Raw genomic sequence first — 15,407 nt, 5'->3', positions numbered from 1 at the left:
GGTTTCGTAGGCATAAGGTAGAGGTAGAAATAAAGGTAAAGGTACATAATACAATGCAAGAACAAGCAATGTTTGCAGGCGTTGTCATATCTACGAAGTGCCAAAAGGGTAAAGGGTGACCAGAAATTCTTGAATTCATTCAATCATTCCATTCAAATGTTTACATGTTAACACTGTTAACACTTATGGGATCCTGTCACCAAATGTAGCCTACTGAATGTTCATTCTGTGAGTAGTAAAGTTGTCCTGGCACATGCCATTGTCATGGACAATAAAACAGACACACTTAGTCTCCAGTGCATTCAGAAAGTTTTCATACCCTTCATGTTTTTCAAATATTTTTATGTTGCAGCCTGTGGCACAAACACATAGAATTTTTATTCACAAGTGTGCGGCATCAGTGAAGGGGAACTGTGAGCAGGGTAGGAGTGCTCTCTTGTGTTTGCACCGTGTTGTGCTCTTGGTGCGGGATGTCAAGACTTCAGGGTCTAAGGTTTGCGTTTCCTCAGTCTCTCGGGTCCAGCGTCCATCTGGAACTCCCAAGTCGGTCTCTCCTGCTTTTTGGAAAGATGGGGTAAAACAGGGCCCATTATTATCCACAGGTGGGGTAATGTCACTTCTCCTCACCATTCCCCTCTCCCTCGGCCCCGCCCTCGCCCAACTGCAAGAATAAAATTGGGGACAAACTTGTCAGTACCTGGCTGATCTGGACCCGAAAAGGTTGCAATGCAAGGTCCCAGCAGGTGATGCGTGGATTAATGTCTTTTATGGACTGTAGCTACCGGAGGGGGGCGTGGTCAGAGACGGAACTCCTGTCCCAGGAGGTAGTACCGGAGGGAGAGGATTGCCCACTTAATTGCAAGACGCTCTTTCTCAATGGTACTATATTTGCGCTCCCAAGAAGTTAGCTTATGGCTGAAGAACAAGATAGGGCAACACCCCTCCCACTTCCTAGGAGAGGATCGCCCCCAAACCCCAGTCGAACATATCTGTCTGTAGGAGAAAAGGGAGAGATAAGTCAGAACATGCTAAGACAGGCCCCCACACAGCATTGCCTTAACAATTCAAAAGGCAGGCTGGCACTGCTCCGTCCACTGAACCGGCTCTGGGGCCCCTTGCCTTGTGAGGTTTGACGGTGGGGGTTGTAAGCAAGGTAAAGCCCAGGATGAACTGTCAATAGTAATTCATCAACCTGTTTTTTAGTCTTGGGAACCAGACAAGCTGCAGTGCCAGCCGTTTTGTCTGTCTGGAATCGGATTTGTCCATTGCCCCAGAGGAACCCCAGATACCGTACCTCGCTCCTCCCAATTGCACACTTCGCCGGGTTTGCAGTGAGTCCACCTCACACAGAGACTGCAGGACCGCCCGAAGGTGGTCCAGGTGCCGCGGCCAGTCCAGACTATAAATTATGACATCATCCAGATAGGCCGCAGCATACCTTGTATGGGGCTTCAGGATGTTGTCCATGAGCCTCTGGAAGGTAGCTGGAGCTCCATGCAAACGAAACAGGAGCGTAACAAACGGTTTAAGCCAAAAAGAGGCGATAAAGCCGAGATTTCCTTGGATTCTGGAGACAAGAAAATCTGCCAGTAGCCCTTGGTCAGATCCAGGGTCGAATAAAAGCGAGCAATGCCAGTCGGTTTAGGAGCTCATCCACCCAAGGCATAGGATATGCATCAAAGTTAGTGACGACATTTACCTTATGATAATCCACACAAATCGAGGGGAGCCATCCAGTTTTGGAACCAGCACCACTGGGCTACTCCAGTCACTGTGGGATTCCTCGAGGGAGGGACCGCCACAAGCAATGGAGCGGCTAAATGATTTTCGACCAGCTGAATGGCTTCTGCGAGGGACTTGGGGTGGTGACACTGCAGCCAATCAGCAGTAGCCAGAGGCATTGCCATCACGAACTGCTCCAAGGCCACCAAATCTGCGATCTTTTCCTGCTCCTGCCGATCAGGTTGTAGCCACCACTGAGGGGGGAGTCCAGGATCCTCTGTGAGAAGAGGAATGACTGGGCTGTCTCATAACACTACACGCCGCACAGACGCTGCCAGTGTCCTTTGGGAGTGAGCTCAACATGCTCCATTATGGCTTCCCGGAGGGCCCTATAGTTGGCCACTAGTGCCGTAGGGACCTGCAGGGCCACCAATATGGCCTCCCCTGTGAGCAGGGGTGTGAGGCGCACTGCCCACTCATCCAGAGCCCACGGACAGGCCCTGGTTGTGCTCTCAAACACCTCCAGAAAGGTTTCCGGATCATCCTCCGGGGCCATTTTCCGGAGGTGAACAGGGGGAGGTAGAGGCTGAGCAGAACAGTCGGCAATGATAGCCAATGTCTCCACCAATGCCCACAAATCCTCCCGCTGGGCTGTCGGTATAGCATCCAAGGGCTCCAGCCGTTGGAGGCGCATCCCATGCAGAAGGCACTAGCTATCTAGCCGAGCCCCATCCACAGCTGCCAAAAGGAGTCCCGAGTTTCAGCACCACTGTGGCACAAACACACAGGAAGCGTTCAGTAGGTGAAGACTTTTTATTCACAAGTGTGGCGTGTCAGTGAAGGTGAACTGTGAACAGGATAGGAGTGCTTTCTTCTTGTGTTTGTGCCGTGTAGTGCTCTCGGTGCAGGGTGTTGAGACTTCAGGGTGTAAGGTTTGTGTTTCCTCAATCTCTTGGGTCCGGCGTCCTTCTGGAACTCCCGAATTGGTCCCTCCTACTGTTTGGGAAGACAAGGTAAAATAGGGCCCATTATTACTCACAGGTGGGGTAAAGTCACTCCTTTTCATCATCCCTCTCTTCTCCAGTCTGGGTGTGCCACACAACCTTATGCTAAAATAGTTTAAATTCACTTTTCCCCCTCATCGATTTACACGCACACATTGGCTGAAGCCGCTTGTCCCGAGTGGGGTCGCGTGAGCCGGACCCTAACCCATCAACAGAGGGCATAGGGCTGGAGGGGAAGGGGACACATCCAGGACGGGACACCAGTCCGCCACAAGGCACCCCAAGTGGAACTCGAACCCCAGACTCACCGGAGAGCAGGCCCTGGCCAAGCCCACTGCACCACTGCGTCCCCCCTCAAGCTACATTCAATAGCCCATAATGACAAAGCAAAAACAGGATTTTACAACTTTTGTAATGCAAATTTTTTACAAAAAAAAAACGCTAAAAAATCACATTGACGTAAGTATAAGAGACCCTTTATTTAGTTGAGGTACCTTTGACAGCGATTGTAGCCTTGAGCCTTCTTGGGTATGATATGACAAGCTATAAGCTAAGCTATAAGAAATAGTTGCAGTTTATCAAAAGCAGTCCATTAAAATTAGTACAAGAGAAAAAAGAAAAAAAAATGTGGGTATTTGGAGTGGAGCCAGATGTTCTAGTCATATTTCTTACAGGACGAGTGAACTCCCCCAGAGCTTTTGTTATTGCTTGCACTTGAAGTTGTGGGGTCACTTTTCTGATGAATGAGAGCCTACAGGTCACATGACACTGAGAGTATATTGTGAGGAAAGCAGTGTACAGTTGTGCTCGGTATCATGGTGTCCACACAGAAGTTGATGTACTCTGGTGCACTGAACGCCATCAATGTCCTCGTGTGGGTCCCAGAGATACTCGCAGTCAGTGGTGTCAAAGAGTTCCTCTGAATCTCTGGGACTCAGACTCAGTCTTTCTTACGAGGTGGAGATGATGGAAGAGCTGATTCCAGCTACTGGAGAAGGAAGGGAGATGAGGGACTGTCACGCCTTCAATGAGCTCTTGGGTCAGTGGCGCGAGTAGTGTTGGAAACACCTCTCAGTCCCTTGGTACAGTACTGTATCGCTGTGCAGTACGATACTGGTGTAAAGTAATAGTGATTTGTAGTACAGTAGTGGTGTGCGATGGTGGTGTACAGTAGCGCACAGAGAGAGAGCTGCGCCACCCCACCACGGACGGTTGGTTGACTAGTATTGTTACTGTTATTAATAACAGTAATAATAATATACACACACACACACACACACACACACACACACACACACACACACACACACATTTTCTGAACCGCTTGTCCCATACGGGGTCGCGGGGAACTGGAGCCTAACCCGTCAACATACAGGGCGGAAGGCTGGAAGGGGAGGGGAGGGGACACACCCAGGACAGGATGCCAGTCCATCACAAGGCACCCCAACCGGGACTCGAACCCCAGACCCACCAGAGAGCAGGACCCGGTCCAACCCACTGCACCCCCTAATATATATAATAATACACACACACACATTTTCGGAACCGCTTGTCCCATACGGGGTCATGGGGAACCGGAGCTTACCCGGCAACACAGGGCGTAAGGCAGGAGGGGGAGGGGACACACCCAGGACGGGACGCCAGTCCGCCGCAAGGCACCCCAAGCGGGACTTGAACCCTAGACCCACTGGAGAGTAGGACCCGGTCCAACCCACTGCACCACTGCACCCCCTAATATATATAATAATACACACACACATTTTCAGAACCGCTTGTCCCATACAGGGTCACAGGGAACCGGAGCCTACCCGGTAACACAGGGCGTAGGGCCGAAGGGGGAGGGGACACACCCAGGACGGGACGCCAGCCCGTCGCAAGGCACCCCAAGCGGGACTCGAACCCCAGACCCACCGGAGAGCAGGACTGCTGTCCAACGCACTGCGCCACCGCACCCCCCCTATATAATAATAATCAGTAATAATTTTAAGTAATGAATATGTATATAATAAGTCTAAATAATAATTATAAGTATCAGTAATAATAATTATCAGTAGTATTATTATTAGTAGCAGTTGAATAGAACTACTGAAGGAAAATAACCCGGAAGGAAAGATCAGCCGAGTGGACAAACGACTCTGCCGTAACCGAGAAACGCGTGTAGTTTTACTGTAAAGAACTGCGACCCCTTCGTCCTGTGGAGGTCAGCGCGTTTCCGTCGTAATAATAATAATAAAATGTCCCGTGTGGCTGCATTCCTTTGAGCTGCCAGCAACTTCCCAAATCAAATGATCTTTTTCTCAACTGACTGAGGCAGTGAGCAGCGCGTCCACTTAGGTAAGTAAAATTATCATTATTATTATTATTGTTATATATTGAGCAGGCCCATGAGCGATGTGGTTAGAAGTAACGGGTTTGAAAAAATGTGTGAACTGTTACTCGAGTCGTGACGTCAAAACCCAGGCTTGTAATCGTGACATTTCACTCCATTTTTGTCTTACTGTTAGCGGTAACGGACACAATACGGCAGTACAGAAAACAGGGTAAACGGGGTAACGGTCTCTCGTGTTGCTGCCCTGACAGCGAGAGCCTTTTTCGCCCAGGCCAGCTCTTCTCGCACTTCGGACCCGGGTCAGCGCGCGCTCACGGGTTCGGCTCGCGCGCGTCCTCGTTCCGCTCGCGCCACATTACCTCTAAGTTCTTCATGGTAGCCATTGACTGTTTTCTTTGTATCAATTTTTCTTGCTGTATGCCTGTGTTATAGCGCTTTGTGTCACTACGTGAGAAGAGCGCTCTATAAAAAATAATAATAATAATACGAAGTGCGCGCTCATAACATAAATACACACACACACATAGAGGTGAGGAGTACATACCTCGCGCTCGTTTCTCTAAACGTGTCTCTGTCTCTTCAGGTTTGTTTTTCTGTTTACTCATTTACTTTCTGAGATATATTTATAATTTGCCTTATTTTTTTTGTGGAGTCTAATTCATAACTTCCAGAATTTGCTTTCTTTTCATACTGTTCCTGTGTTGAACCTTGTCTTGTTTGTCCTTGTTTTTTGTCTTAGCTTAGTTTTATCTATGACTTTGTACCCATTTATACAGCTGAGTCATTTTACTGGAGCAATTTAGGGAAAGAACCTTGTTCAAGGGTGAGATTTAAACCAGAAACCCAACTACTACACTATCAGCTGCCCTGAAATGTCACATAATTAACTTTACGCTGATTTACCATGGGGCTACTCTTACTGCAGAAAAGGTGAGGAGAAACTATACTTTGAAAAAATTTGTCGTATTATTTACGGCAAGTACAGTAGTGGTGTGTGTCACGACAGGCCGAGAGAACCGGGACGGAAAGACCCAAGTGCGGAGTCGTTCGTCTGGAGTCAGAGGATCAGGCAAGTTCCCGGTATCGGGGACAGGCGGAGGGTCGGTCGATCGGCGGTCAGGGTCAGAGTGGGAATCCATGGGCGAGGTCAGGAGACGAAGCGGAGAGTCGGTCGAACGGCAATCGGAGTTGAAACGAAGATCCGTGGACATGGTCGAGAAACAAAGCTAGGGGTCAAAACCGGAGAACGCGAACTGAGAACTGGAGATGCGTATGAGCGAGGAGTCACAAGGAATGGCGGTTGTCCCTGACGAGATTCCGCAAAGGTATGGGAGCTGAGGAGGGTCTTTTAAAGGGTGAGCGGTTAATCAGGTGCTGGAGCAGAGTCAGGTGTTGTTGGTTGAGTTGTGGGCATGGACGTGACAGTGTGTGTGCTAGTAGAGAATTTCTTTGCTGGTTTTCATGTATTTGCAGAGAATATTAAATGTTTGCGTTGCGGTTTTCAGGATTTCTGCCCTTTCCACGAGCTCATAGAGATGCGCTATTGCAGCACAAGGGGAGGCGTGCAGGGCTGGGGCTTCCAGCAGGTTCTGTTTTCCGGCTATGCTCCAGATGGGGGGATGTTTATGCCAGAGGCCTTGCCAGCCCTCTCTCCTGACACCCTCAAGTTGTGGACCTCTATGTCCTACCCTGAGCTCGTTCTCGAATTGTGCTCCTTGTTCATCCCTCATGATGTTATCCCTCACGATGATCTAAAAGGTAAAATGTGACCTCGGCAAATACTTTGGGCATGTCGTACCAGCACCTCTTGGACGTTTACTGAAAGCTTATAACAATTGACAGTACATGTCCATATTTAGAGGCTGGCTGTTCTGATTCACAACAGGTGATTTGCAGCTGATAATAACACTTGCATCACCTTAATTTATTTTCTTGCAGAAAATTATGCAAGAATTATGCAGGTGTTCATTGAGATTAAAGTAATGGGAAATAAATTTTTATGTGCACTGATAATGTTTGGCTAATTTCACATTTGCTCACTTCATCACCATTTGACTTTGTTTCCTTGTTTTGCCCCACCTCTCTGCCTTTGCTCATATATGTTTGTGTTCCTTTATCCATGTCTCTTCAGATTTGCTGTCGCAGGCCTTATATCACTTCTCGGTGCCAGGTGCTGTACGTCTGGTGCGACTAGAAGGGGGACTCTGTCTGCTGGAGCTCTTTCATGGGGAGACTCTGGCTTTCAAGGACCTGGCCATGAGGTGTACGGCTCACTTGTTACAATACTTCTTGCGTAAAGAAAACAGGCGAGCCGTTGTTCTTGTAGGTGAGGGAAGTGTATTTGCTTTCCTGTATAATCAACACCAATAATTAGGCAAGGTATTGTGCATTTAGTGCTTCTTTTGCAACAGAAAGTTGCATTCATAAATGGGAACAATATTAGTTTGTGTACTGCATGAATATAGGCCACAAGACTTGATTGAATATGTCCAAATTGTAGACTTCGACAAAGGAAAAAAATTAGTGATGGAATATGTTTTGGGCTGGTGTGGGGCACAGATGCCTGAATAAAAAGGACAAATGCCAAGGACAATCTAAAAAATCAACCTGGGTTATGGGCAATTTATAGCAGAACATGAAAGGCCAAGAATGTATGAATCGCCAACAAAAAGCAGCAGATTATGTCCAACTCTTGGGAGTCCTCCAGCCACATGCCTAATACATCTGTCACAATTGTCTCTTGACAAGCAGCAGCTGGTCTTCATTGTGTTGACCAGGCAGGCGGTGAGGAGCTGTCCATCAAGTTTCTCACCCAAGCAGTAACGCTACTTCTTGCCAACTCACAATGTGATCAACAAGCATCTTATTTAGCTTTTTCTTATTTTAGGTCTGGATTTCTGCAGGTTTTTGGGCAGTATGGTATAGTTATAATTCCTTCCATCCATCCATCTTCCTCCGCTTATCTGGGACCGGGTCGCGGGGGCAGTAGTCCAAGCAGAGTCCCCCAGACTTCCTTCTCCCCGCACACCTCCTCCAGCTCCTCTGGGGGAACCCCAAGGCATTCCTAGGCCAACTGGGAGACGTAGTCTTTCCAACGTGTCCTGGGTCTGCCCCGAGGCCTCCTCCCAGTGGGACATGCCCAGAACACCTCCCCAAGGAGGCGTCCAGGAGGCATCCGGAACAGATGCCCGAGCCACCTCAGCTGGCTCCTCTCGATGCGGAGGAGCAGCGGCTCTACTCCGAGCATCTCCCGGGTAACTGAGCTCCTCACCCTATCCCTAAGGGTGCGCCCAGCCACTCTGCGGAGGAAACTCATTTCTGCCGCTTGTATCCGCGATCTCATTCTTTCGGTCATGATCCAGAGTTCATGACCATAGGTGAGGGTAGGAAGGTAGATCGACCGGTAAATTGAGAGCTTCGCCTTATGACTCAGCTCCTTCTTCACCACAACAGACCGGTACAATGACCGCATTACTGCGGACGTCGCACCGATCCGTCTGTCAACCTGCCGCTCCATTTTTCCCTCACTCGTGAGCAAGACCCCGAGATACTTAAACTCCTCCACTTGAGGGAGCAACTCCCCCCTAACCCAGAGGGGGCAATACACCTTTTTCCGACTGAGAACCATGGCCTCGGATTTGGAGGTGCTGATTCTCATCCCCGCCGCTTCGCACTCGGCTGCAAACCTCCCCAGTGCATGCTGTAAGTCTTGATTCGATGAAGCCAACAAGACCACATTGTCCGCAAAAAGCAGAGACGAGATCCTGCGGCCACCAAAACAGACACCCTCCGTTCCCTGGCTGCGCCTAGAAATTCTGTCCATAAAGATAATGAACAGAATCGGTGACAAAGGGCAGCCCTGGCGGACTCCCGCATGCACTGGGAACAGGTCTGACTTACTGCCGGCAGTGCGAACCAAGCTCCTACTCCGGTCATACAGGGAACGAACAGCCCGTAGCAACGAGCCCCGAACCCCATAATTCTGAAGTACCTCCCACAGGATGCCACGAGGGACACGGTCGAATGCCTTCTCCAGGTCCACAAAACACATATGGACTGGTTGGGCAAACTCCCACGAACCCTCCAGCACCCTAGTGAGGGTATAGAGCTGATCCAGTGTTCCACGGCCAGGGCAAAAACCGCATTGCTCCTCCTGAATCTGAGGTTCGACTATCGGTCGGATTCTCCTTCCAGTACCCCGGCATAGACTTTCCCAGGGAGCCTAAGGAGTGTGATCCCTCTATAGTTGGAACACAATCTCCGGTCCCCCTTCTTAAAAAGAGGGACCACCATCCCGGTCTGCCAGTCCAGAGGCACCGTTCCCGAACTCCACGCGATGCTGCAGAGGCGTGTCAGCCAAGACAGCCCCACAACATCCAGAGACTTGAGAAACTCGGGGCGGATCTCATCCACCCCCGGAGCCTTGCCACCGAGGAGTTTTTTGACTACCTCAGTAACTTCAGCCAGGGTAATGGATGAGTCCCCCTCCGAGTCCCCGGCCTCAGCTTCCTCTATGGAAGGCGTGTTGGAGGGATTGAGGAGATCCTCAAAGTACTCCTTCCACCGCCCGAGGACATCCTCACCTGAGGTCAGCAACGCACCACTTCCACTGTAAACAGTGTTTGTGGAACACTGCTTCCCCCTCCTGAGTCGCCGGACGGTTTGCCAGAATCTCTTTGAGGCTGACCGAAAGTCTTCCTCCATGGCCTCACCGAACTCCTCCCAAGCCCGAGTTTTTGCCGCGGCGACTGCCAGAGCCGCGTTCCGTTTGGCCCGTCGGTACCCATCAGCTGCTTCAGGGGTCCCATGAGCCAGCCAGGCCCGATAGAACTCCTTCTTCAGCTTGACGGCATCCCTCACCTCCGGTGTCCACCACCGTGTTTGGGGATTGCCGCCGCGACAGGCGCCGGAGACCTTATGGCCGCAGCTCCAAACCGCCGCCCCGACAGTGGAGGCGTGGAACATAGTCCATTCAGACTCGATGTCCCCCACCTCCCTCGGGACCTGGTTGAAGCTCTATCGGAGGTGGGAGTTGAAGACCTCTCCGAGAGGGGCCTCCGCCAAACGTTCCCAACAGACCCTCACTATGCATTTGGGCCTGCCAGGTCTGTCCAGCTTTTTCCCCCGCCATCAAATCCAGCTCACCACCAGGTGGTGATCAGTTGACAGCTCAGCCCCTCTCTTCACCCGAGTGTCCAAGACATATGGCCGAAGGTCAGAAGAAACGACTACAAAGTCGATCATCGACCTCCGACCTAGGGCGTCCTGGTGCCAAGTGCACTGATGGACACCCTTATGCATGAATATGGTGTTTGTTATGGATAAACCGTGACTAGCACAGAAATCCAATAACAACTCACCACTCGGGTTCAGATCAGGGAGGCCGTTCCTCCCAATCACGCCCCTCCAGGTGTCACTGTCGCTGCCCACATGAGTGTTAAAGTCCCCCAGTAGAACGACAGAGTCCCCAGTGGGAGCACTTTCCAACACGCCCCCCAGGGACTCTAAAAAGGCCGGGTAGTCTACACTGCCGCTAGGCGCATTAGCACGAACAACAGTGAGAGACCGTTCCCTGACCCAAAGGCACAGGGAGACGACCCTCTCGTTCACCGGGGTAGGCTCCAACACATGGCGGCTGAACTGGGGGGCTATTAATAAGCCCACACCCGCCCGCCACCTCTCACCCTGGGCAACGCCAGAATAGTGGAGAGTCCACCCTTGGTCGAGAAGAGTGGTTCCAGAACCCAAGCTGTGAGTGGAAGTGAGCCCGACTATATCTAGACGGTATCTCTCAACCTCCCGCACTAGCTCAGGCTCCTTCCCCGCCAGTGAGGTGACATTCCAAGTCCCAAAAGCCAGAGTTGGCGCCCGAGGTTTGGGTCAGCCGGGCACTCGGCCCCGACCACCGCCCAAATCACAATGCTCCGGCCCCTTATGTCCTCTCCGGCAGGTGGTGAGCCCACTGAAGAGCGGCTCCACGTCTTGGCTTCGGGCTAAGCCCGGCCAGGCCCCGTGGGCATAGACCTGGCTACCAGGCGCTCCCCCCCGACGCCTGGCTCCAGGGTGGGGCCCCGGTGACCCCATCCCGGGCGGGGTGAACGAGATCCTTGATTTAATAGTCATAAGGGGATTTTGAACCGTGCTTTGTTTCGTCTATCACCCAGGACCTGTTTGCCTTGGGAGACCCTACCAGGGGCATATAGCCCCAGGCAACATAGCTCATGAGATCATTAAGGCACTCAAACCCCTCCACCACGTTAAGGTGGCGGTTTGCAGAGAAGTAGTTAGAATTTCTCTTGCATAAATAATGGTAGGTGATGTATTATCCAACTAATTAGGAATGAAGACCTTAGACCAAGCAAAAGCTCACATACCTTGAGGACTTGGGTTTTGCATCCTGTCTTACTGGCTAAAATTATTCCTCTGTATTTTGCTTTGAGTGTGGTCTAACTTGCAGAAATATGGGATCTTGCTTTTTTTACTCATAGCTCTATTATCCAATTGAGGATATGAGCCTGCAGCTTTCAGTGACTTAACCGTGAATATGACCATGTTTCCTTAGGAACTTCAGGGGACACAGGTGGCTCTGCTATCCGTAGTGTTTGTGGACTGCAGGGGCTTGATGTAGTGGTGGTATTCCCTCGGGGCCGCATCACATCTATACAGGAGAGACAAATGACAACCAGTTTGGAAGATAATGTTCATGTCTTTGCAGGTAATGGTCACATTAACCTTGTCATCTGTATTTTATGAATAATTTTTCATTGCCAACCTACATTGTATTTGTCTGCTAATACACTTACCAGTTTTGCAGTGCCATTTCACATCTTGATTAAAAATCTGTGTTCACTACACTCTCTTGTGATTTCCTCTGTTTTTTCCCTTTATCTCTACAGATGGTTAATTGGTTATGGAAGAATGTTACAGTGGAGTTCTTGCTATTATCTTGCTCTACAGCGGATGGGAGCTCTGATGATATTGATGTCCCACTGCGTCGTCTCTTCGCGGATCAGGACCTGGTGAAGCGTCATGGACTGATGAGTCTCAATTCTGTTAACTGGGTCCGAATCCTGGTGCAGCTTGCCCATTTCCTGTATGCATACCTCCAACTGAGTGGCATTGAACAAGTCAAGGGTCACGTGCTGCCCAGCCTCGAGGTGGTGGTGCCCACAGGTGGTGCTGGTAATATTGCAGGTACGAAACTGTAAAATCTGACAGCATGAGCTTTTACTAATAAGCTGCTGCACAGTATTGATTTGTGAATGACCTCTGTCAATTGTGTAATTACTTTGACCTATTGTGATTCACTTGGGACGTGAACTCAATGTTAGTTTTAGTGTAAATTTGTTTTTACTCCACACTTTAAAATTCTTCCAAACTCAAGTTAATTCCCGCTGCTGCTATTGCACTTTTCAGCAAGGTTATGTACATGATCTCAAAGGCTCCAGAAGCAATGAACTCCCTTATATACATCTCGGTATAAAGGAATCGGCTAGATTAATAATTATAATAATAAGTAATAACAACAATAGTACGTACTGTATAATAAAAATGTCAAGTTCAGTCAGCAGAACTTGACCAAATAGCCAAGTATTTTTCTACTTCAACCTTCTAATATCCACTGAAAAAAGCACAGAACTAAATGTCTTTTATTAGAGTCTCGGAGTAGGCATCAAGACAGTGTAACTTTATGATGAGTATAGTCATATCTCTCTTACAGGTGCTTTACAGTACATCATACTACCTTCAGTTAAGTGTTCTTGTCATCTTTCAATAACCGATGCCTCTGCTGTACTTTCAGCTGGCTGCATTTTGAAACAGATGGGTGTACCTCTGCGCCTGGTTGCCATGGTAAATCGCAATGACACTGTGCACCGTGCGGTAGAAAGTGGTGACTTCTCTATGGCTGACAGCGTCAAGAAGACCCTGGCCTCTGCCATAGATATTCAGGTATGATGTGCTCTGTTGATTTGGGTTGTAGGTGCGCATATGTGTGTTCTAAAAAGAGCTGTTCCATGGCAGGACCCCTACAACATGGAGCGGGTCTTCTGGCTGCTGTCTGGGGGAGACTCTGCACTGGTCAAAAGGCTCATGGAAGAATTTCAGGATTCTCACAGGACTGTCTTGCCAGGTGCACTCCATAAAAAGGTGATTTGAACTCTTCATTCATATCCATTTTGTGGTCACCCTCTGCCCTTTGCTCTCACTGTACTGTGCAAAAGACATTCTCACTCTGGTGGTTTGATCTTGAGTGTTTCTGAGTGATTTTGCTCTCTGTCCTCAGTTGTCCTCAGTACTGTCTGCAGGATCAGTGACAGATGAAGGGATAGTTGAAACTATGCAGAAGTGCTGGCAGGACAGCAGATACCTGCTATGTCCTCACACTGCTGTCGCAGTTTGGCATCACTACCACTGTCCCCTACGCCCTGGGGAAAGCAGGTGTGTCATGCAAGCATATGTTCCAGAGGCAAATGGAGCTCCTGCTCTCCTGCTGGCATTTTGAAAGACTTGTTCACACCCTGTTGATATTGAGTCCTTCTAATGCACAGATCAACAGACCTACAGCTTTGCACATGGACAGTTTATTTTTGCTAAACATTTCTGCACCTTGTATCTTGTGCTCTTTTTGCATGTAGTGTTTTCTATGCGACGACGTCTTAATGCAAAAGTGTACATTCATTCTTGTGCTGCTAGGTGTTGCATAGCAACTGCATCCCCCGTCAAATTTCAAGAAGCGGTACACAGGGCAGGACTTACCCTCGAACTGCCGGAAGGAATGCAACGTCTTAAGAAAATGAGAACACGCTGTGCAAAGCTGGAAGAAGGCATGGACTGGGAGTCCCAACTGAGAGAACGCATAGAGCACATTCGTTCTGTCCGAGAACGCGGAGAATTATATTACAGTGCTTAATTACTGTATTTCCCAACCTGACCATATGGAAAATGTTATTGTGCTGTGATCTTCTTACTCTTCAGATTGTGTGAAAGTACAATTCTTGTAGTGCAACAAATGAGAAAGACATAATTGTACCACATGCTGTATCTTCTCCAACTCTTGAACATTTTATAAATGCATGCATTTTAAAAATGTTTTCATATGAATCTTAATAGTCAACAGTTTTGAAGTAAAATTCTTACTACTTAGATACGTTTTGTACATTATCCAGTGAAGGTTGGAAAGCCTAACTGCAGTAGGCCAATGAATAAATATTCATGCCTTTATTGTGCGCCTAATGAATTGCATTAAATTAATGCCTGATGCTTCAAATATACATTTTTGTCTTTACAGTGATCATCTTTTTAAGCAGGTAAAATGTTCTTTGTACAGTTGATGCCACCAATGAAAGCTGCCTTCATTTTTTAAATAATATAAATGTCACACAGCACCGTTAAAAAAATCCCTAAAAAAGAAGTTAAAAGAAGCGCGGGACAATTAAAAAACTTACAAAGGAACTGCACAGAACAGAAACGGAATGATCCACGGTACAATAGTAGTTAATGTTGCCCTTTAAGGTTAGGGTTAGTGACCATGTTATCAAGTTGAGCAAGAGCACATGTCTTCGCTGATGTCTTCACCTTGTCCTTTACCCAGACTTGTTACTTTTTTTTTTTTTTAAAACAGAATTAATCAAACGGAATCAAGAAGAAGTAAAAAAAGTTTCAGACTCTTCATAAAATCCTTTTTCTTCCAGGTTTTCCAGGCTTCTGGCCTTCTCATGTTGACAATTCTTACAGCGTGGTCTGATACCCATTGAGGTTCCTTCTGCCTTTTTACCCAATTTCTTTTTATCGCCATTACTGCTCATTGCTTTCATTTCCATCCAAAGTTGTTCTTGTGCAGAACTCAGCATCTTACTTCCCATTCTCCTTAAAAGTATCATTGTATCAGATATATTTTGCCCATGTTTATTTTATTTGTATGGTTTTACAAACAGAACTGCTCCACCTTTTTTTTCTTGAAAAATGTGGTCTGTTTAGTTCCTGTAGGTGTATAGTTACTTCTTCATAAAATCCGTGCTTCCCTCACTTTCTGTAACTGCTTGTCCACATCCTGGAATTGCTGGGTGGTAGGCTGGAAGGGTCAACCTGGACAGGCACACACACACACAATCAATTTATTGTGTCCAGTTCACCGGGAATGTATGCGTGCATTTGGAGCGTGGGAGGAAACAGTGCCCGGACGAAACCCCATACCTGTGTCAGTATGTTTTCAAAGTTTTTGCAAGATTTGTAGCTGTATAAATGTGTATGTAAATGTCTATAAATTAGTGTGTGAGTGATGGAGAGAGTGTGTACCACTGATGTACGGATGAGTGAGCCATTGTGTATCTAGCAGTGTAAGTCACCTTGGA

The 15,407-nt window shown here is 48.3% G+C and overlaps 1 protein-coding gene across 3 annotated transcripts; it reads left to right on the top strand.

The window, feature by feature from the left end:
* The first annotated feature begins 4,887 nt into the window (after positions 1-4,887).
* thnsl2 (threonine synthase-like 2) lies at positions 4,888-14,382 on the top strand. Of its 3 annotated transcripts, none has more exons than XM_018734339.2 (9): positions 4,888-5,060; positions 6,561-6,813; positions 7,187-7,381; positions 11,618-11,770; positions 12,013-12,249; positions 12,857-13,005; positions 13,078-13,203; positions 13,340-13,494; positions 13,750-14,382. In XM_018734339.2, the coding sequence occupies exons 2-9, from the start codon at positions 6,591-6,593 to the stop codon at positions 13,964-13,966; spliced, it is 1,455 nt and encodes a 484-aa protein (XP_018589855.1). In that variant the 5' UTR covers positions 4,888-5,060; positions 6,561-6,590; the 3' UTR covers positions 13,967-14,382. The 3 variants fall into 3 exon arrangements, with proteins under 3 accessions (XP_018589855.1, XP_018589859.1, XP_018589856.1); XM_018734340.2 differs by lacking the exon at positions 4,888-5,060 and adding an exon at positions 6,345-6,380; XM_018734343.2 differs by lacking the exon at positions 13,340-13,494 and having other exon boundaries at positions 13,750-13,931.
* The last annotated feature ends 1,025 nt before the right edge of the window (positions 14,383-15,407 follow it).

This window comes from Scleropages formosus, chromosome 5, assembly GCF_900964775.1.
Source record: "Scleropages formosus chromosome 5, fSclFor1.1, whole genome shotgun sequence".
Classification (NCBI taxonomy): Eukaryota; Metazoa; Chordata; class Actinopteri; order Osteoglossiformes; family Osteoglossidae; genus Scleropages; species Scleropages formosus.
This window is presented reverse-complemented; position numbering and strand designations above follow the sequence as displayed.